This window comes from Stylophora pistillata, chromosome 2 (genome assembly GCF_964205215.1).
Source record: "Stylophora pistillata chromosome 2, jaStyPist1.2, whole genome shotgun sequence".
NCBI lineage: Eukaryota > Metazoa > Cnidaria > Anthozoa > Scleractinia > Pocilloporidae > Stylophora > Stylophora pistillata.
This window is the reverse complement of record NC_142520.1, coordinates 24165671-24187962: the sequence shown is the minus strand read 5'-3', so window position 1 is coordinate 24187962 and position 22292 is coordinate 24165671. Positions and strand designations below refer to the sequence as shown.

The following is a 22292-nucleotide window of genomic DNA, read 5'->3' as shown; positions in this document are numbered from 1 at the left end:
AACGGGTAATGCACCCACTCCCTGATAGTAAAAGTCTTGACAACTCGCCCCAGTGCCTTTGCGTGAACCAATATGGCGAATGGCGGGCTATTCGGGTTTAGTGAAGACGACGTTAAGAAACTTTACACCAAAGTAATTGGCAGAGAGAATGAAATCGATACACTTTTAACTCTTTTTGGGCAAAGGAAGACATTCTCTTGTCCAGCGATCTTCATTTGTGGACACATCGGTACAGGGAAATCATTTGTTGTGCAGACTTTGCTAAAAGATTTGGAGGTGAGTACAAACGAGTATAATTTGAGAGAAATCACATCTACTGATTGTTGCTAAGAAAGAAAAAGCTTTTCGTAATATTGATTTTGTGTGTTTTGACGCGAAAACAGACTGTCCTATCTTATGGAGGGTAACTAGAATTTTAACAAGCATAAATGTAATCTCCATTACTGTTCTTTATGCATTTCCTAAGGCACTGACAAAGAGAATTTGTTGAACAATCAAGAGCATCTTGCAATTGGTGATCATTTTCTTTATTATCTTGACCTTCATATGTGATTCAGGGGTGATATTGTAAGGAGAAATTAGATTCTAGTCACTCTTTGGTGTCATAGGGTTATTGACTGAGATACTCAGAGAGGCTGCTGGAGGCTCATGACGGCCGGGTAACCTTGTATCATTTGACTACCCACACAGCTGTCATTGAATGGTCCACCTGTATGCTCTTGATTTGAGTGCACAGGTGCATTTTGTATACAGGCCATACTGTTTTATCTCAAGCACTTGTGCGTAATCTTGAACACCAGGATGCGACAGTATCAGTAATGGTAGCCAAGTAGCCACAGACTAGTAGAAATTCAAATGAATAAAGGCTGATAGTTTCGAAAGAAACTGTTTGGGGCTGTGTCGGTGGGAGTAACGAAATAATTTGGATATATCAACAAAGTTGAAATGGTAAATTGGCCACCGTAATGATTACAAAAGCTGACGTTTCGAGCGTTAGCCCTTCGTCGGGGCTAACACTCAAAACGTCAGCTTTTGTAATCATTACGGTGGCCAATTTACCATTTCAACTTTGTTGATATATCCAAATTATTTAGTAGAAATTCAGTTTGGGCGAGTGGTTTTCGATTTACACTAGCCAGTTTGGCTAGTAAACAAACTGAAATTGTTGTAACCAACCACTAGGTTAGTAAGTTGAAGAGTTTGTGCTGAGCCCACATCAGATTGTGAGCCATTTTTGATACTTTGTATTACTGTCTAAAATCTTTTGAAAATCTTGAAAATTCAACAAGTAAAAGAAGTGGTCCAACAGTTTGAAAAATTTCTTTCACCTGTCGTGCCTAAAATATGGGAGAGCACTGCTAATCCCTCACATAAAATCACACTACACAATTGCCTCTTAATCCTTGGATCCAACCATCAACTGATAGTAACTCTCTCTTTTTTTTTTTTTGTTCCTCTGATATAACAGCTTCCACATTTGCTAGTTAACTGTGTTGAGAGTTTTACAGCAAGACTGATATTTGAGCACATCTTATACCGGCTACAAGATCCAGATGAAGATGATAATTGGAATGCCCCTCCTAATTGTGAAAATATGACAGAATTTTTACGCCACTTTAAACATTCTTTATCAGCAAAGGAACTCATGAATGAAACATTCTACATTGTGCTTGACAAAGCAGAGAGACTTCGAGATATTGAGGCAAATTTTCTTCCTGCCTTTTTAAGACTTCAGGAACTAACTCAGCTAAATATTTGTGTCATCTTGCTCAGTCAAATTGTTTGGGAAAAGTTTCAAGTTGATACTGGATTCTATGAGCCCTTTGTCATTCTCTTTCCTGACTATTCAAAGTCTGAATTGCTGGAGATCATGGCAAGAGACAGCCCATCTTCATATCCAGTGGAATTTTTCAAAGCATACTGCCAGCTTCTCCTGAGTGTGTTCTATTCTGTGTGTAGGGATTTGAATGAGCTCAGACATCTGGTAGGTGGAGGATTCCTCTAAAGGAGAAGCACTGTGGTATTATTGAGTAGGAATCTGCATATCAGAATTAAATTCCTCTCTCTGTAAATGTTAAGAAAGAAAAGTGCACAGTCACCATAAATTTTTTGTTAATAAAGGGATTTTGTTTTTATAACCTTATACAGAGGTGAATCTTTACAAATGCAGATTACATGTCAATTTTGTTGGAACCTTTTTTCTGGAGGGGGAACAAATTTACCTACTAGTTTAACAACATTAGAAATGATCACCACCTTGCTCAAGTTCGAAATTGGAAGGAAATGGTTATTAATTAATTTTTTATAAAGTTACTTTTCAAAAGAATTAAATTCTTACTGTTGTGATACGTGTAGGCTCTTCTTCATTTTCCAAAATATTGTGAACCAATAACATCTGGTGAAGCTCAATTGACAGACAGTCGCAAGCTGTGGCGAAACATTGAGCCTCATCTCAAGAAAGCTCTCCACACAGTCTACCTTAGGGAGGTGTCCAGTTACCAGTGGGAGAATATCATTGGACAGGGAACACAGACAGGCAATGAAAACTTTGGAGCCTTGGGTAGGAGATTGTTTTCATTAATTCTGTGTTTCTATAATTTGTCATTTTTAAATTGAAAAAGTAAAAACAGCTCTGTATTAAGCGGGTGTTGCTCATCTCCGTATAAAATAATTTATAATTAACCTTTCCATTGCAGTGTAAAGGATGTTTGATCATAGGTCGTAGAGGTGGGGTTTAAAGGAACTTTTGAAGACCAGTAGCTTGATTGGTAAATTTTGCGTCAGATATTTTTCTACTATGCAGCTAAATCCCTAACAACTACAGATGTCTAATCCAAGAACCTCGATTTTTGCAGGAATTTCTGTTCGTTGCCACATGGAGCTGCCATTCTATGCCAAGTATCTGTTGATCTCAGCATATTTGGCATCGTATAACCCAGCTCACACAGACAGAAGGTTTTTTACCAAACAGGGGAGAAAAGGATTAAGTAACCGAGCAAAAGCTGCTGCAAAAGGGAAGAAATCCAACACTCAGCTGACAGGTTAGAACTTTTCTAGTCTGAAGCGTGTGGTTGATAGATGTTTACAACAGGGGGGTTTTATTTTTCCGTCGGATCTGTACATCCCCACTTAACCTTATACGAGAAAAAGTTTCGTTCAGCATCGTGCTGATTGCGTTCATCGGTAACCAGTCATCTAGAGTAGCGTAGACATCTATATTTATACAAGATAGCCCCTTCAGTGTAGTGAACACTGGTATCAACGGGGGTCCTGTTACCCACCCATCCCACCCCAGGGGAGGACATCCATCACGCAGTAATCTCGTGCGTGGGAAATTAACGTCTCCTGCCCCTAACCCTGCAGGAGACAGGACCTCCATTTATTCGTCCCTATCCGAGAAGACTAGAATATCTAATCATTTCTTGATGTTATACAAAGGTAGCACATTCTCCTCAGTTATTTTAAAACCTTGAGTGTTGGTCCGGCCGGGGCTCGAATCCTCGACCTCCCGCACAACAGTCCAGTGCTCTATCCATTGAGCTAACCGGGAGGCCAACGAGTTAGTTAGCCAACGCTACAACACCTCGTTCTAAATGATTCAATATTCGCTCGTGAAGCAAGATATCAGAAGAAAATGTGTGATTTATAAAATGGAAAATGGAACCTGTGAGGGAGGTGAATAAAACAGTCAAACTTGCTCCTCTGTTAAGATGTTGGATGGAAATGTGTATCGTTTCACCGGTCTCTTTAGAGCTGCACTACACTGGAAGATTCTTCAAGTCATTGAAGGCTTTCTCAATCTTTCTTTATGTTCTTGAAACTACAAAATGAAGTGAACTAGACGGTAACCGGTCAAGTCGCCCGAAAGTCATCTCGCCCGAAGTCATGTCTCCCGGAAACAGTCATGTTGCCCGAAACTCATAGTCTTGTTGCCCAATACTCTGAGTCATGTCGCCCAAAGTTTTCTCGAATGTTTAAACTTGAAGAAAGGTAACATCTTAGGTAAATTGCAAGGAATAAACTCTTAAAATGTTGACTCGTAAACTGTTTTCGTCCGCTAACCTATGCAAATATGAAGTTAAAGAAAGACTCAGATAGCGCTGTTCACTTCAGCGTTGTTCGTTGCTATGAACTAAACTGATCATTCCACAGCACAGATTCTAGTAATTATAAGCGGAACACTTTCAGTTATCAGAATTTTTCACACATATCAGAAAAATACATCAATTTCTCTTAGTTTGACTTATCGTATAAAAGACATCCGGAAACTTTTACTGCCGTTTTTTGTTGTTTATTGTCAACCACGCGAACAAAGCGTGTCAGCAACATTCCCCCCTCAGGATCAGACTCGGCATAAATTATGGCAACTTGTTCTATTCCTCAGCCGGTCGCATGTAAATTTTGATCCGGTTAACCATATTTAAAGAGGGTAAATTAATGACAGCCACCTCAATCCGAGATAATCAGCTCGCTGAAACACGAGATTGTTACGCGTACGCAAAAGAAATATACAATGAGCCATCATCCCTGTATCGAGTGCGAAAATGAAGTTCGACCACGCCAGCAAGCCCTTCAGTGCGACAATTGCGGTTTTTGGCAGCATCGTAGCGGTGGGACTGGTACCGACCAAACCACCTACCGTTTGGCTCTGTAATCAGAGGAAGAATAGATTGGTTGTGCGTTGCATGTACTCTTGCGGCATCGAACTACAAGTCAAAGGGGATTTGTTCGACTGCTCTCAAATTTTGACAGTAGCTAGTTTTACATATAAACAACGAAAGCGTGTCTCCGAATTTTTGTTTCTAAATACTCTTTTTTCAAAAGCGATTTTTGTACCATCACTCCACATTTTTTTAATCCTATTTCAAAAATGTTCTGTAACTTTTCACTGAAATTGAATATGGCAAATCGCAGACACGTCTTTTAGCGCTTTTCCCCGGAAACGGAGGAACATATTAAATAAGCGAAGAACAAAATTCACTCTGACATGTAATGTTCAAAAGGTGATTCGGGCGCTCGCATTTAGAAGTAGTGAAAAATTCGTCAATTAATATTTTTTCAAAATTTTTGGTATAGTCTGATAGCCAGTCCTATAAGCCTTAATTTGATATCAGGGTTTAGATATCTACAGTTTAAACCGGACGCGCTACATCGCTTGCACGCGAGACACCCCTGAAGGTGCAAGGTAACCTTAAGGAAGCCTGAGACTAAAGCTTTCCGCATGTTCCTTAGCACTGAGTTTATTCCTTGCGATTTACTTAAGAATTTACTTAAGTTACTTTTCTTCAAGTCTAAACACTCGATAAAATCTCGGGCGACATGACTATGAATTTCGGGCAACACGACTCAGGTTCAGGCGAGATCACTTTCGGGCGACTTCACCGTAAACCTAACTAGACACCAACCGATAACGACACAGGGCGACCGAAGACTAACAGTACGATCCTCGATGCTTACTTCCAAACAAGGAAAATCCAAAATCCGTAATGAAGTTTTCAACGTTCAAGCGATCCAGGATATTTTTGCATCCGCCTTGGAAAAACGCGTGATCCAATAAAATTTCAGTGAAAGGCATCATAACTTAATGATATTAATTAGCCATATTCCACACCCTCCCCCCGCTTTTTCTTTAGTCCAATCCAACTGGCCCAAAATTGTTTTTAACCGTCAGTAATCTCTTTTTCTTTTTGTCCTCTTAGGTCCAAAGAATTTTTTAATGGACAGACTAATGGCCATATTTTACAGTATTGTGGAGGATAAAGTCGCTCCAACCGCTAACATCCTTTGTCAGATATCATCCCTTGTGTCACTAAATCTCTTGGCGCAAATCACAGCAGATGATCAGATAGATTGTCCTAAATACAAATGCCTCGTGAGCTTCAACACCATCTCAGAGATCGCGAGACAACTTGAGTTTGATATTATTCAGTACTTGTACGACTTTGTTTGACAGACCTCCTTCCTCCCCCCCCCCCCCCCCCCCTTGTCTAATACGCCAAGTTAGGGATTGGTTAAATATATTTTCCTGCGATAAACGAGAAGCGGTATTGAACATTCTCCAGAAAGTATTGAGATATAATATATGCATCATCCACGTTTTAAGTTCTCCCCTTTCGTCAATGAACCCGCATTCCACCTTCTAAAGTCCAGTCTTTGTTTACTGGGAAAGGGGTAAAGGCTCATTTTCCGACGGACGGCTGATCATCAAGCCCTCGTAAATACGAATTGTCAGTTGTAGTCATTTAACGATTTGATGTATAAGCATCCATCGGCCAACACAGCTCATCATAGCCCTACACAGGTAATCGCGATTTACCTCATTGGCGAGCTTTCGCCATGATAAAAGCGGCCATTTTGTTTATTTGTGGGCTGCTGTCGCATGAAAATCATGCGTAGTAAGGATGTGCAATTAAATGAATATTGTAGTATTACCCTAAGACTGGATAGTCGTAAGAATTAACACTCGATTCATATCGTGGAAAACTTTATTTTTATAAGACTGCAAAAGTGCAAAATCTCTTTTCCATATAAAAATTCCCGAGTACACGGAGCTCGTAAGGGATATCAGTTATTTACAAGGATATTAGCTTATTAGCGAGTGTGTATTTCGGCATGAGGTTGGTTGAAAATGTCCGAAGGAAAAGTGTCGTTACCCGCGAACTTTCGTTGAATTGGACGAAGAGGGGACGAATCGTTTGATCCCACCGGAGGTGCACGATCACTAAGAAATTTGAGACGTGATATTACTGGTAACACTCGGACGAGTCTGAACTTGTTAATACTGTATCAGTTGCTAAAAAGTTAGCTTTGGAACGATACTTTTCCCACAAGCCTGCATTTAAATAGTGGTTCAAACAACACTTTTTAAGATGTTTTCAAATCATTTGAACTACTGAAGAAAATAAATACGGTGAGAGCAAGATTTTGTTGCTTCTAGCTCTTATAGGACAAATATCTTAAATAACGTACACAATTGCTACGATCAACTCTTTTAAAAGTACACCTCTGTCATCAAATGTTGTCATGAGCGTAAGCATGTATCCGAAATCACGGTATAAATGATTCATCTTCCAGAGTTAAAAAAGTCTTCATAATCCCTTGATCTACTCCATTAGGGCTTTTAAGTTTCCACACAATTTTTTCGTGTTAGTTATTCATATATTAATTAACTTTCGAGATAACATTGTTTAATGTCGAGTCTATAATACAACGAGCTCTCATATTTTCGAGTCCTGGGAGTTGGGTCGTGTCTCAGAGAGTAAACATGTAGATTTCAGGTAATGAACTTCCTTTAAAATATTGAGCTGCTAAATCATCAGAGAAAAGGCATTTCCCTAGCGTGTGAACAAGCTGCCGTTTAAGAAACCCAAGTATGTGCTGGGGCTGCGACTTCTTATAAGGGCCCTATCTATCGAGTCGTTTCGGTCGTATTGCGCTAAACTTTACCCAAAGTGAGTCTTTTTAAAATGTCGGAGGAAGTCTTGTATCTGGAACATCATCTGGTTCAAGGTCACCTAAGAGACTCTCAGAAACTTTCCCTCTCAAACGACCAGTGTGCTGCAGGAAGAAAGACGAGTATTTAGAACATTCTGAATCCAGAACTTGAATCGTAAAATTGAGTGTCGAAAGTAATCCGGGAACCTTTGTTTTTGCTTTACCTTTCTCTGTGATTGGTCCAGAAAACTCATCCTCTCAACCAATCAGACACAAAACAAAAACCAATCGTGGTCAGCCGCGTTTTCCCGCGCTTTTGGTTGCTTGCCTGGTTTAAATATTAGTTCTCATAGGCTACTAATGATGTAAGCCTTTATTGCGAGTTGCTGTAGTGATTAGATTGATCTTAGTTTTTCGACAGTCAGATGAAAACTGCTTCTATTGCTCCTTTTTGCTGTAGTTGTTTCGGATGGAAGCTTTTATTTTCTTTTAGAACAAACATTTACAGTGACATGTTCTTTAATGGGAAGCTATTATCATTATTCATCTCAATTCTGAAGGTCGCAGTGACTTGGGCAAAGAATATCGTTCACTAATACTTACAGTTTTTGGCCTTTGAATTTTGGGAGGCGGTGAATATGAACCACTCACTGGAAAATCAAGAAAAATGTGAATTAGATGCTATTCATTCGATGAAATCACAAGACATATCTTTGTAAACTATCGAGTGAAAAGTGTTGTTCCCACCTTCTCAAACATGTCAAAGAAAATATCAAGCAAACCTATTGCTAGAGTAAATATGTCTCACCAGGGTCTGGTGTGGTGGCTTGTCTCTGTGGAAAAACAACAGGGGGTGGCCAAAAACCTCCTCCAGCTACTAGCTGCACTACATTGACAGGCTTAGATGGACGGGAAGATGGAACGAACAATGGAGACGCGGCGTAAGAGTCGGGCACGTTCCGGTAAGAGGACAAGGGGCGTTTGTCTGTGCGAGATGCGGATTTCGAGCCTGTGAAGAGTGACCAGAATAAAAATTCGTCTCATGATTCTTGTGCAGTTACTAGAACGTCAGCACTGAGACTTTTTCATTTTGTCACACTTGTCCTTTGGTTTTGCCCTCGGGCTAAGTGGCTGACGTTGCCACATTACGGTGATTATCCCGTTTCCACAGTGAGAATCAACTAGGACTGAATCTATCTAAGTTATTTCCCCCCCCCCCCCTCTCCCTCCTTTTTTTGCCATGTCCCCTATTTGCCATAGTCTCATTGAAATCCGGATATCGAAGCGCAGAAGATTCACTCCTAGCATGATCATTTTATTCTCTGGCGGCTTCTAACCTCCTTCAAGGATACGGATAAAATCCAGAGCAAGCGCTTCAAACCAATTTACAGTTATAGTCAATTTGTATTTAAAACTGACCATTTAGTCAATTCAACTTAGAATGCGGGGACTAGCGATTCTTACGGAGAGTAATCTTGCACGTCAAAATAGCAACAATATTGGCATCACGGACTTCTTTTTAACTCGTATGTTTTTTGTGTGCATGCCATAAACCATACCTGCTCCAGAGCCTGGCCTTGATAGACCGCTGGTCAGATGTTGCTCGTATTCATAAATCTTAAAGGAAGAAAAAATAGAAATATGAAGAGGAGCACAAAATCAACTAGTGTACAGCAGAATGTCTTTGAAATGCTATGTTATCTGAAGAAAATAAGAAAAAAAAAAAGCGATGAACCTGTCTCTGAAGATCTTCCACGCGTTCAAAAGCGTCGAGTTTCAAGTTTCGTTCATGATCCAGTTGCTGCATCATTTGTTTTAGGGCCTAAGAAAGTGGAATAAAAGTCAGAGGTAGAAAACGAGGGGAAAATTGGGAGATAGAAAAAGAGTGAGAGTGTTTCTTTATCGCATCGTTTGTTCCAGGATTCTTCCTGTGGATTGCAGCTTCTTCTCTTTTGTTGGCTCGTACTGCGTCCGGTAAAAAGAACGAAAAGAAAGGGGGGGAGGGGGAGGAGTGGGTAAGGGGAAATTCAGATTCAAAATACCTTCTTGGATTGCTCTTGCGCGAAAAGATTTCTTCGTTGATCTCTATCCAAGTTTTCTATGTAAAAAAAGAGAATCAGATGGCATTCATTAAGTCTTAAAATTGAAAAGAAATCAAGAGAAATGGAGCGAAATAAAATGAAAAGATATAAATCGATCAAAGGACATTAAAGGACAACTTACGCGTAAGAAGACGAAGCTGTAGTTCTTTCTCCTCCAGATCTGCAATCTAGAAGCAGAGAGAGCAATTACAATCAATTTCCTGAACTGCTTGCATGAAAATCGTTTCGAGTCCAAATAGATGTTATGAAAAAAAGAAAAATCCTTAATAACTCTCAATCTGTGCTTGAATGGAATATCATCGCTTCGGCACGCTAATCCGCTGGAAAGTTTGAGTCTTTTAGCAACGTGAGTAGACGGAAGGTCTGCAAGGGATCTCATTATTAGTGCCAGACCCCCGGCAAACCTCATCCCGACTCGTTTCTAATCTTTCCGCGGGCAGAAAAGCGTTTACAATGAGGACCTCCTCGCAGGCTAGTGCAAGAACGAGATCAAAACTCACCATCTTTCTAATTCTATTTCAAAGCTTTTATGTTAGTATCATTTTTCATAATGAAATCACTTTGTATGCTGACGAAAAAAAAACCTAGATCATTAATCCACTCACTAGTTTATCGATGTTTGTAGACTTGGCCAGCTCCAGTTGTCTCATACTGTGAGCTTCTTGCATCTGAGCATGCATCTTCTGTAGCTTGGTCTTTTGCTGAAAACACGAAACACCCAAACACTTGAAAATCATCCTAGTTAAAACTACGTCAAGTCAAACCAACCTAGTGTCTGCATTTCAGCCCCTTACAACATCACCCTTGTGATTCAAGGGTGATGTTGTAAGGAGAAATTAAAGGCGAGTCACTCCTGTGGGTTCAAAGGCTTAAGAATATTTGTCTGTTTTCTTCGAGACTACAATCACTTAATTAACGCAGCTAACTGTGGCCATTTAGTACTCTTCACTCTTTAGTTCCCACGGTATAATTCCTAATTCTTTCTTCACGCTGTCACCAGCTTCGTATTTCGTAAATAAGTGAAGCGAATTTGGTGATTTACTATTATCTTTTTATTTATTATTTAATATTTATTCATTTATTGTAATCAGACATGACATGACACTTAGCATAATGACGCACTACCCACAAATAGCAGAGCTATTTGAACTATGAGAACGACTCGCAGTTGATGAGACTATTCTTGATAGCAATCCATCAAGCCGAAGTCCTTTCCTTTTCTTTGTTGGCGCTATCTGCGCGAAAAACAAAACAATCATTCAAGCAAGCTCTTGAAATTTCCTACCTCGTATTGTAGCTTTTTACGCAGTTTCTGGCACTCTCGCTCCACCTCTGAAAGAGCCTGTAAAAGATGATGATGATATTGACAATCATTTTGTAGATAGAAGTAATAATAGGAGTAGCCTGCCAGAAGACTCAAAAAGGAAGGTCTTGTTCATCTTTAAATTTGTCTTTAGAGTTTGATCCACTTTTGACCCGGAGACTCCGTACTCACGATTAGACTGAAAACCAACAAAGGGCGAGGTTGTCTCCTGGCTGAAGATATTTATTCATTATTAATTTATTACTACCGCTGGGGACGGGAACTGATGCCAAAATCCCTCACATAAACACGCTCAAAGTTTAAAAGTTCCACGTGCCACTGAAAAGGATAGCCACCATATTTAGAGTGCTACATACGAATAAAAGGTAAAGTCTGTTTACGAGCCTAGTGGCCCATTAGGCCGGTGCTTAACTCCGGTTTCTGCTACGTACGAATGCTGTTTGATTTATTCAGTCACCTTTTGAATCTAAACATAATTCATTTGAAAAAAAGTCAAATCTATACGTGTGATTTTAAAAGTAACTGCTGACAGTTATATGAAATTTATGAACCTCATATATTTCATTGTATCTCATTTATCACTTTCACGGATTTATTGCGAATCAACTTAACGGCCTGCTCCCAGTTGGCTTGTTAGCTCAATTGGTAGAGCGCTGCACTGGTATCGCAGAGGTCAGTGGTTCGAATTCCGTACAGGCCTGATTGTTATCAGGTCTGATTTTCGCTATTGCTTAAATAGCGCTATCTACTACGAGGATCGTGCATCATATGTAACTGCTGACAGTGTCACAATGGACAGAAACCCTTTTGGATTAGATCAATGACCTTTCTCAGTGCTGCTTGTTCTTGTTTAAATAGCACTTCTTTCTCTTCCGCAATCTTTTTAACTCTTAAGCACTCTCGTTTAGCTTTGTCAGCCTCATCTCGTAAACTCTCAACCTTTAAAACAAACAAAGAAACGCGTAATAAAATAAAAACCGTCAAAATCAATCCCAAAGAGCAGTTTTCAGCGAAGAGTAGAAAAACCCAAAACCAAAGTAAATGTATTTATGCAAGGTAACCAACACAACCAAGCTGATGGGTAGGGCGAATAGCATTACGTGGGTTTTTGATTTGATGGAAGATTCTTCCCCCGGCATTTTATAAACTTGAAAGTTCTCCGGTACCCCTTAAGGCAGTTTCGCTTTTTTTCAAACATCAGTTCTTTTGTGTTGTACCTCCCATTCTTATTCACTGGTTCCCTTGGAGATTCTTCCTGAACAAGCTTCAAGTGATTTCTTTCTTTTCTTTTCTCTTCACAAATATGTAAGCCTGAGAAAACTAGAGTTCCTTAAAAGCAACTTTTTGTTAAGCTTTATGCGGTTTCAACAAAAAAGAAAATTAAATCACGCCTTTTTGAACAACTGTGATGACGAATATCATTGTCAATAAGTAAAAGTACAGACCACTATTAAACTACTGTCGATTTGTTGATCTTACCGAGTCGTGATACCGGATAAAGAGAATATCATTGTCAGTGAGTAAAAGTACAGACCACTACTAAACTGCTGTCGATGTGTTAATCTTACCGAGTCGTGATACCGGATAAAGAGACGGGTCCGCTTCCAGTTGTTCATAGTCTTTATCTTTAGAAACTGGGAAAAAAACACCAGTGACAAGAACAAATTCAGTACCTTTCGGAATCGGTTTTATTCATTGTCACTGATACCACATAATAAAATAATGATATAAAAAGGTAACCTTAAAGATCTTGCAGTTAAAAAATTCAAAATTTGAAACAAAAGAAACGTAGTGAACAAAAGGTAATTTTCTGTTAGCTCAGCCATGTAAACATTTTTCAGGTGAAATAGCATCGTCTTTTTTAGACTTTGTTCGGTTTGTTTAATTTCATTCTCTATGATCTCGTCTTTTATTTTTTTTTTTTTTCTTAAGACTCTAAACAGAAAAAGAGGATCCAGGCCGGGTTAATGTGAAACTGAGATTGAAGCACTACCGTTGATTTTTGAAGCACCACCTTCTACTACATAATAATTTGGATATATCAACAAAGTTGAAATGAGATACAATGAAATATATGAAGTTCATATATTTTGAACTGCGGTATTAGATACGTATGATGCACGATCCTCTCAGTAGATAGCGCTATTTAAGCAATAGCGAAAATCAGACCTATAAAAAAAAAAAAAAGAAAAAAAAAAAAAAACAGGCCTGTACGGGATTCGAACCACTGACCTCTGCGATACTAGTGCAGCGCTCAACCAACTGAGCTAACAAGCCAACCGGGAGCAGGCCGTGAAGTTGATTCGTAGTAAAGCGGTGAAAGTGATAAATCAGATACAATGAAATATATGAAGTTCATATATTTCATTGTATCTGATTTATCACTTTCATGAGATAGCTATTGCTTAATTAGCGCTATCTACTTGCGAGGATCGTGCATCATACGTATCTAATACCGCAGTTCAAAAATATATGATCTTCATATATTCATTGTATCTCATTTATCACTTTCACGGGTTTATTACGAATCAACTTAACGGCCTGCTCCCAGTTGGCTTGTTAGCTCAATTGGTAGAGCGCTGCACTAGTATCGCAGAGGTTAGTGGTTCGAGTCCCGTACAGGCCTGATTTTTTTCAGGTCTGATTTTCGCTATTGCTTAAATAGCGCTATCTACTACGAGGATCGTGCATCATGCGTATCTAATACCGCAGTTCAAAATATATGATCTTCATATATTCATTGTATCTCAACCAAGAGCATCTTGCAATTTGTGATCATTTTCTTTATTCTCCTGACCTTAATGTGTGATTCAGGAGTGATATTGTAAGGGAAAATTAGATGCTAGTCACTCTCTGGTGTTGAAGAGCTATTTACTGAGATACGCAAATAGGCTGCAGAAGGCTCATGGGAGGTAACTTTACATCATTTAACTACCCACACAGAACAGAGCTGAATAATGTTTGTGCACATGCTAAGTTTCGCCGCAGAAAACAGACTTTGAGTCATTTGCATGGTTGATTTCCTATTCTGTTGCCTCAAGGCCTTGTTTTCATCGCCTCTTTTCTTTAACAGAACAACCTCCAAAAACATTGTACACTTTCTTAAACTTTTCGAAAATTAATTTTCTCCTTAAAAACTCTGGAAATAAGAAAATGCCTTACACAACAACAAAGTGCCTAGGTTTTAAATGTCAGCCCTTATTATTTACCACTAATTTCATTAAATTTTAGATCTCGCACACTTGAGCCGGCGTTGTCAATCAGTTACCTTCTAATGTAGCATTTCATTATTCAGTCCTGTTGCCACACAGCTTTCACTGAATGGTCCAGCTGCATACTCTTTACTTGAATGCATTGCCATTTTGTATACAGGCCAATTGCTGTTTCATCTCAATTACTTGAGATGAACAGGTATTGTCAATCACATTGTGAGCCTGCCTGTATTAGGGAAGGCTCTAAAAGAGACTGTTGTTAGTGACTGAGATTGATGGTTTGATAAGCTGAGCAAATGTCATCACGAGAGCATCAGAGTCAATTAATGACCAAACTAATTTGTGAGTTGAATTTTATGAGTTTGAGTTGTTGTTTCATCATTGCTCACTTGTGAGAGACATTAATTTTTGCTCAGGCTGTCAAAAACCTGGTTGAAAATGGCAGTCCTTTCTGGGACTAACCCTGTATTCTCTCTTTCAGACAGTGCTGGTAACATTTACCATTTGTGGTACCTTGTATTACTGTCTAAAATCCTTTGAAATTCTTGAAAATTCAACGGGTACAAGAATTCCTGTAATGGTTTAAATATTTCTTTTACCTGTCCTGCCTAAAATAAGGAAGAACACTGCTAACCCCATGCAAACATTTACACAACATAATTGTCTAGTGATCCTTGGATCAAACCATTTACTGATAGTAACTCGTTCTTTTGTGTTTTTTTTCCCTCTGATATAACAGCTTCTACATGTGCTAGTTAACTGTGTTGAGAATTTTACAGCAAGACTGATTTTTGAGCACATCTTATACCAGTTACAAGATCCAGATAAAGACAGCAATTGGAATGCCCCTCCCAAATGTGAAAATAGGAAAGACTTTTACGTCACCTTAAACATACTTTATCAGGGAAGGAACTCATGAATGAAACATTCTACATTGTACTTGACAAAGCAGAGAAACCTCGAAATATCCAGGAAAATTTTCTTCCTACCTTTTTAAGGCTTCAGGAACTAACTCATCTAAACATTTGCGTCGTCTTGCTCAGTCAAATTGTTTGGGAAAAGCTTCAAGTTGACACTGGATTCTATAAGCCCTATATCATTCCCTTCCTGACTATTCAAAGACTAAGTTGATGCAGATCCTGGCAAGAGACAGCCCATCTTCATATTCAGTGGAATTTTTCAAAGCATACTACCAGCTTCTCCTGAGTGTGTTCTATTCTGTGTGTAGGGATTTGAATGACCTCAGACATCTGGTAGGTGGAGGATTCCTTTAAAGGAGAAGCACTGTGTATTATTGAGTAGGAATCTGCATATCAAAATTACATTCCTCTTTCTGTTAAGGTTGAGAAAGATATGTGCACAGTCACCATTATTATTATTGTTTTTAAATAAGGTGTCTCTGCTCCTAGAGTGCTGATATTGTTTTTTAAAAACCTTGCAGAAAGAAGAATCATTACAAAATGCAGATTGCATGTCAGTTTTATCGGAACTTTTTTTCAGAAAACAAAGTTAGAAGGGTTAACATTATTAGAAATCATCATCACTTTGTTTAAGACATAAATTGAGAGGAGATGGTTATTATTTAATTTGTTTTAGTTACTTTAGCAACCAGTGGAAGAATATCATTGGACAAAGAACACAGACATGCAATGAAAACTTAAAGGGTAGGAGGTGGTTTTCATTCTTATTATAATTATTGTCATGTTTTTATTAATTTTAAATAGAAAATGTAAAGACAGCTGTGAATTAAGCTGGTGTCACTCATCTCATTTTCAAATAAATGTAGAATTAACCCATCATTGAGTAAAATCTTGCATTCTGATTGGTTAATAAAGCAAGGTATTTAGTGTGGAATTTGGAGTTGAAAACGAGGCTATGTAATATTGTTTCGCATCTACGTAATATTTTTTCGCATCTACGTATACATAACAATTATAAGTAATGCTGTTTTCTTTTTTTCTTATTTTAATTCAATCATTCAAGGAAAATCCATTACTTGAGTGGTGAATTGTGGCTTCAATTGCACTTGAAAACTAATAACGCCCTCATCGATTTGCAATTTGGGCGATATTGGTTTCCGCATGCAATTTATTGCGGAATTCCTTCGTTGCTTAGCAGTCGTTTCGTATCCATAGATCTTTCGTACCCAGACGATTCGAACCCAGGCTCAGACGACACAATTCTCTCTACATTTCCTTTGTTATAGACAAGGAGAATTTGTCGATCAATCAAAGCCTCTTAGGTTGGAGATCACTTCCTTTATTCTGTTAATCCTAATTGATGATTCAGGAGTAGAACTGAAATAAGAAACTAGATGCTGGTCGCTCTGACTTGTGGTTTGATCCTCTGATCCCTAAAAGTGAGCAGCATCTAATTTCTCCTTACAATATCATCCCTGAATCACACATTAAGGTTACGAGAATAAAGGAAATGATCACCAAATAAACAAGCTCTGGATTGTTAAACAAATTTTTTCACTGCCTTGGGAAGTGTTCAGAGAACAGTATGTTCACTGTGGTTTACATAGACTTTTAAAAGTCAGTAGTTTGATTTGTGAATTTTGCAGCAGATAATTTTATACTATGCAGTGAAATTCCGAACAGCTGCCGATGTCTAATCCAAGAAATACGATTTTTGCAGGAATTTCTGTTCGTTCCCACATGGAACTGCCATTCTATGTCAAGTATCTGTAGATATCATCACATCTGGCGTCATATAACCCAGCTCACACAGACATGAGGTTCTTTACCAAACAGGGGAGAAAAGGATTAAGTAACAGAGCAAAAGCTGCTGCAAAAGAGAAAAAATCCAACATTCAGCTGACAGGTTAGAGCTTCTCTAGTCTGCAGAGTGTGGTTGATAGACGTTTACAAGAAAGGCGTTTTATCTTTTTCGTCTGATCTGTACATCCCCTCTCAACCCCAGTTATACGAGAAAAAGTTTCGTTTAGCATCGTGTTCATTGCGTTAAACGCCAACCGATCGTTTCGCCAACGGTACTGCCAATTTTAAATAACATCTCTGAGAGAGTCTTGTTTGACCAATTATCGGTATATTTCAAAGACATATTGTCTGACTTCATTTCTGCATATCACAAGAATTATAACTATGAGACCACACTGCTGTGTTTAACAGAAGATTGGAGGGCTGGCTTAGATAATAAAGAACTCGTTGCTGTGATATCTTTAGACCTTTCAAAGGCCTCTGATTGTGTACCACAAGAGTTGCTGCTACTTAAGTTGAAGGCGTATGGGGTAGCCGAGCATGGCGTTGCTCTGTTGCGAAGTTATTTGTCTAGAGGATCGCAGAGAGTAAAAGTGGGCGACAAGTTTTCTTCTTGGCTGCCGGTTATAAAAGGAGTACCTCAGGGATCCGTCCCTTGGACCCCTTTTCTTTAATGTATTTATGAATGATCTCTTTTACTTCCTGAAAGGAGTCTGTATCAATGCTTATGCTGATGATGCACAAATTTATGCCTCGGATAAAGATCCAGTGAAGTTAGAAATGAAACTTCAATGCCAACTCCTCGAAGTTGACCAATGGTTTGGTATAAATGGCATGATTTCAAATCCTGACAAATATCAAGCAATGATTTTAGGGAATATAAACTGCACCTTCAGTTTTACAGTGAATGACACTAATATTCCGGTAAAAGATAACCGTGACCTCTCAGGAGTGAACATTGACAAGAATCTGCAGTTCAACAGCCATGTTAAAAACATTTGTACAAAGGTCAACAATCAAATTAATGTAATTTCCCGTTTTCGGTAAATAGTACCGACGGATGTGAAATGTAAACTTTACAAGGCATTTATTGTTCCATATTTTAGATATTGCTCAGCAGTCTGGCACTTTTGCAGGGCTCGAAATGGAAATAAATTAGAGCATCTGAACAAAAGGGCGCTCAAGATTGTTCTAGATGAGAAGTCTCTGCACTACCAGGAGCTACTGAGCAAAATTAATTGTAGTGATCTGTACAGTATTAGGTGCCAAGACACGATGAAAATAGTTTTTAAGACAATTCAGTGCGAAACAATGCCGAAGTACATACATGGTCTTTTCCAAATGAGGAGATACAACCTACGAGGATCAAGGAAACTTGTTATCCCATAATTATGTCAATGCAACCACTTATGGTTTTCACTCCTTCAGATATAATTCTCAGTGCAAATATGTGGAACAAACTAACAGAGGACCTGAGGTCATTGACGTCGTTGAATGAGTTTAGAACTAAAATATGTCAAATTTCTTTCCAACATAAATGCAATTATTACTTATGTAAATAGCAGTGTAATTTACTGTATATGATATACGATTCTATTTGTTTTTAAATATTTCATTTACTTATTTATTTATCTATTTATTTATTTACTTGATTAATTTTTTCTATTCCTCTTTCTCGGAGAAATTAGCTATACAGCTCAGTACTCTTGTAAATCCGAGGTGAAATAAAGATGATGTATGTATGTATGTATATGTATGTATGTAACGAGTCAATTCGCCAACGCTACAACACCTCTTTCTGAGTGATCCAATATTTGCTCGCGAAGCAAGATATCAGAAGAAAATGCTTGATTTACATCCTGTGAGAGAGGTAGGTAAAACGGGCAAACATGCTCCTCTGTCAAGATGTTGGATAAAAATGTGTATCGTTTAATCGGTCTCTTTAGAACTACGCTACAGAGTAAGGTTCTTCAAGTCACTGAAAGCCTTCCCAATCTTTTTTACATTCTCCAAGCTACAAAATTAGGTGAACTAGACACCAAATCATAGCGACCAAGGGCGACCGAAGACAAACAGTGCAATTCTCGATGTCTACTTCCAAACAAACAAAATCCTAAATCCGGATTAAAGTTTTTCACGTTCAGACGATCCAAGGTGTTTTTTAATCCGCATTGGAAAAACGTGCGATCCAATAAAAATTCAGTCAAAGGCGTATGTACCTATTATTATTAATTATTTCATAGGGAATAATTGTTTTGTTAGGTCCAAAGAATTTCCAAATGGACAGACTAATGACCATATTTTGCAGTATTGTGGAGGATAAAGTCGCTCCAACCGCTAACATCCTTTTCAGATATCATCCCTTGTGTCACTTCTTGACGCAAATCACAGCAGATGATCAGATAGATTGTCCTAAATACAAATGCCTCGTGAGCTTCTACACCATCTTACAAATTGCGAGACAACTCGAGTTTGATATTGTACAGTATCTCTACGACTTTGTTTGACAGACCCCTCTTGTCTAATACCTTTGTTAGTAGAATTTGAAGACAAGTTAAGGGATTGGCTACATATTTTTTTCCTGCGAAAAACCAGAAGCGGTAGTTAACAATTATTCCACGAGCGCGCGTTGGATATGAGATGATAGATAGCCAACTCGGCGCCTCGTTGGCTATAGTCATCTCATATCCAAAAAGCGCGAGCGGAATAATTGTTTTATTAAAAACGTTAAATTAAATTATTAAATTTTATTAAATTTTTACCTCCCTTTTAATTTTAAGCTGACACGTACGCTCGCCATATTTGTAGATTATGGTATATTGGCTGATCTACCATAATGGATAAGCCAATAAAAATTGTTGAATTGCATTATCCAATGATCTAGTTTTTAATAATGAGCATTATCCGGTAAGTATTGACATTAAATGTATGCATCATCCGCGTTTTAAGTTCTTCCTTTCACCAGATTTAATAGGCTATGAACTCTGCTTCATAAATGAACCCGCATTCCACCTCCTTAAGTTCAGTCTTTGTTCCTTGAGGAAGGAGTGAGGTATCATTTTCCGACCAGTGGCTCATCATTGAGCCCTCGTAGATATTAATTGTCATAGTCATTAATGAATGATGGAACAGAGAATTAACACTGAAGTGTAAATTAAAGTGCTAAATCAAACCCATAAAAAACTCTCTGAGTGTTAGCCCTAGTGAAGGTAGCTTAGTAGGCAGAGCAACGGTAGATCTAATTCGGAGGTCGTGGGTTCGATTCCAACACCGAGGTCACAAGGACATTTTCTTTATCTCGTGTAGTTGCCTGATACCCTTCACTAGGCTAACGCTCAGAGGGTTTTTCATGGGTTTCATTTACCACTTTAATTAATTTACGCTTCGGAGTTAATTCTCACCTACAGTTTCGATTATGTATAGTTCTTCAAAAATCATTTTACCGTCTGCATTCAAAATATTGGTTCATAAAAACCTTTTACGATGTTTTGATGTCATTTTTACCACTAAAGACAAAATAAACATAATATAAGGAAATTTTGCTGCAACTAACTCCTCCACTTGACAATTCTCTACAATCGATTTTTTTAAAAGTTAAAACCTCAGCAAATGTTTTCATTAGCATAAGAATGTATCCATAATCACGGTATAAATAACTCATTTATTCCAGAGATAAAAAAATACTTTCCACTATGTTGAGTTCTATTGGAGCTTTTAAGTTTCTTCCACACAATTTCTTTGTGATGATTATTCATATATTATGTTATATTCAAGATAATATTAAACTAATCACTCGAGTCAATAATACGATGAGGTCTCGTATTTTCGAGTCCTAGGACCCAAGTCGTGTCTCTGGGAGTAAACTTGTAGATTCGAGGTAATAGACTTCCTCTGAAATAGTAAGCTGCCAAATCATCAGAGAAGAAAAGCATTTCCCTAGCGTGTGAACAAGCTGCTTTATAAGAAACCCGAGTATGTGCTACGGCTGCTAGTTCATCTCTCTGGGGCCCTTTCAAGTCGTCTCGGTCGTATTGCGCTAAACGTAGCCCAATTAGTGAGTCTGTTTTGCTCTCAACAAAAAAGTTAAAAATGTTAAAGGAAGTCTTGTATTTGGACCATCAGCTGGTTGAAGGTCACCCAAGAGACTGTGCGAAATTTTCCCTCTTAAACGACCAGTGTGCTGCAGGAAAAAAAACGAGTATTTAGAACATTCTGAAACGAGAATATGAATTTTAAAATTGAGTGTCGAAAGTAATCCGGGAGCCTCTGTTTTTGCTTTACCCTTTTCTTTCATTCGTCCAGAAACCTCGCACCATCCGCTCAACCAATCACAGGCAAAACGAAAACCAATCGTGGTCAGCTGCGTTTTCCCATGCTTTTGGTTGCTTGCCTGGTTTAAATATTAGTTCTCATAGGCTAATAATGATGTAAGCCTTTATTGTGATTGGCTGTGGTGATTAGATTGATTTCGGTTTTTCTACAGTAAGTTGAAAACTGCTTCTATTGCCCGTCTCTTGTGGTTGTTGATGTTATCTCTTATTCTTTTTTTGTAACAAATATTTGCGGAGTCCTTTAAACTCAAGGCAGTTATGTGCAACATGTCCTTCAACGGGAAGCTAGGATGATAATTCATCTGGATTCGAAAGGACGTAATGCCTTGGGCGAATAACATCGTTCTCTAAGTACTTACAGTTTTCGGCCTTCGAATTTTGGGAGGTGGTGAATACGAGCCACTCACTGAAACATCAAGAAAAATGTGAACTAGATAAAACTGATACAATCAGATGACGTATCTCTGACAACTAGGGTGGAAAGCGTTAATCCCGTCCTCTCTAAATTGTCAAAGAAAATAACAAACAAATAAAAAACTAAAGAACCATCACCTATTGTTATGACTCACCAGGGTCCGGTGTGGGAGCTTGTCTCTGTGGAAATACTACAGGGAGTGGCCATAAACCTCCTCCAGCTACTGGCTGCACCACTTTGACAGGCTTAGCCGGATGGACTGGCGGATGGGACGAACAGCAGGGACGCTGCGTAGATGTCCGGCACCGTCTGGTAAGAGGACAAGAAGCGTTTGTCTGTGCGTGATGCGGCTCTCGAGCCTATAAAAAGAGACCAGGATAAGAGTTCGTCTCATGATTTTTGTGTGGTTACTATAACGTCAGCACTGAGAATTTTTCATTTTTCACATATGTCCTTTAGTTTTGCTCGCAGGCTAAGTGGCTGACGTTGCTACGTTACAGTGATCGTCCCGTTTCGACAGTGAGAAGCAACTAAAACCGAGTCCACCGCGAGTTATTCCCCACTCCCTACAAGAATTTGCCAAGTCCCCGAAAATTCTCCAAAATCCATTTATAATCCAGGATGGAGAATAGAATGTCAGTAAAATATATGGGTAAAATGTCTTGCTCTAAAGTGCAACGGAATGCACCCAGAGCTTCCAATTCGGAGTAAATTGCACCAACCCTTGGTTTGGAGTTTTAGCAGTTTGTTT

At 38.7% G+C, this 22292-nt stretch overlaps 2 protein-coding genes and 1 pseudogene across 2 annotated transcripts; 2 read left to right on the top strand and 1 right to left on the bottom strand.

Annotated features, from left to right (window-relative positions):
• Positions 1–18: 18 nt before the first annotated feature.
• On the top strand, positions 19–6922 carry LOC148737943 (origin recognition complex subunit 5-like). Its single transcript, XM_088751389.1, has 5 exons — positions 19–276; positions 1469–1984; positions 2356–2560; positions 2856–3041; positions 5700–6922. Exons 1-5 carry the CDS (start codon positions 73–75, stop codon positions 5948–5950), a joined length of 1362 nt encoding a protein of 453 aa, XP_088607515.1. The 5' UTR covers positions 19–72; the 3' UTR covers positions 5951–6922.
• A 152-nt stretch (positions 6923–7074) lies between these two features.
• LOC148737942 (uncharacterized) lies at positions 7075–12489 on the bottom strand. The gene is made up of 11 exons (XM_088751391.1): positions 12429–12489; positions 11686–11799; positions 10822–10878; positions 10142–10237; positions 9658–9703; positions 9477–9532; positions 9170–9256; positions 8994–9051; positions 8243–8443; positions 8038–8084; positions 7075–7557 (listed from the first exon to the last, which is right to left on the bottom strand). The coding sequence occupies exons 1-11, from the start codon at positions 12474–12476 to the stop codon at positions 7462–7464; spliced, it is 906 nt and encodes a 301-aa protein (XP_088607517.1). The 5' UTR covers positions 12477–12489; the 3' UTR covers positions 7075–7461.
• Positions 12490–14510: 2021 nt separating this feature from the next.
• LOC148737941 (origin recognition complex subunit 5-like) lies at positions 14511–19308 on the top strand (annotated as a pseudogene).
• Positions 19309–22292: the final 2984 nt, after the last annotated feature.

Bases quoted from the DNA above. Each gene is read 5' to 3' on its own strand.
- LOC148737943 (XM_088751389.1), top strand. From the start codon at position 73: ATGGCGAATGGCGGGCTATTCGGGTTTAGTGAAGACGACGTTAAGAAA. The intron at 1,985-2,355 runs GTAGGTGGAGGA...TGATACGTGTAG, and splicing joins TGAATGAGCTCAGACATCTG to GCTCTTCTTCATTTTCCAAA. The intron at 3,042-5,699 runs GTTAGAACTTTT...TTGTCCTCTTAG, and splicing joins ATCCAACACTCAGCTGACAG to GTCCAAAGAATTTTTTAATG.
- LOC148737942 (XM_088751391.1), bottom strand. From the start codon at position 12,476: ATGAACAACTGGAAGCGGACCCGTCTCTTTATCCGGTATCACGACTCG. The intron at 8,444-8,993 runs GTATGGTTTATG...CACTCTTCACAG, and splicing joins AAGGCCAGGCTCTGGAGCAG to GCTCGAAATCCGCATCTCGC. The intron at 7,558-8,037 runs GTAAGTATTAGT...TTCTTCCTGCAG, and splicing joins AAATTCAAAGGCCAAAAACT to CACACTGGTCGTTTGAGAGG.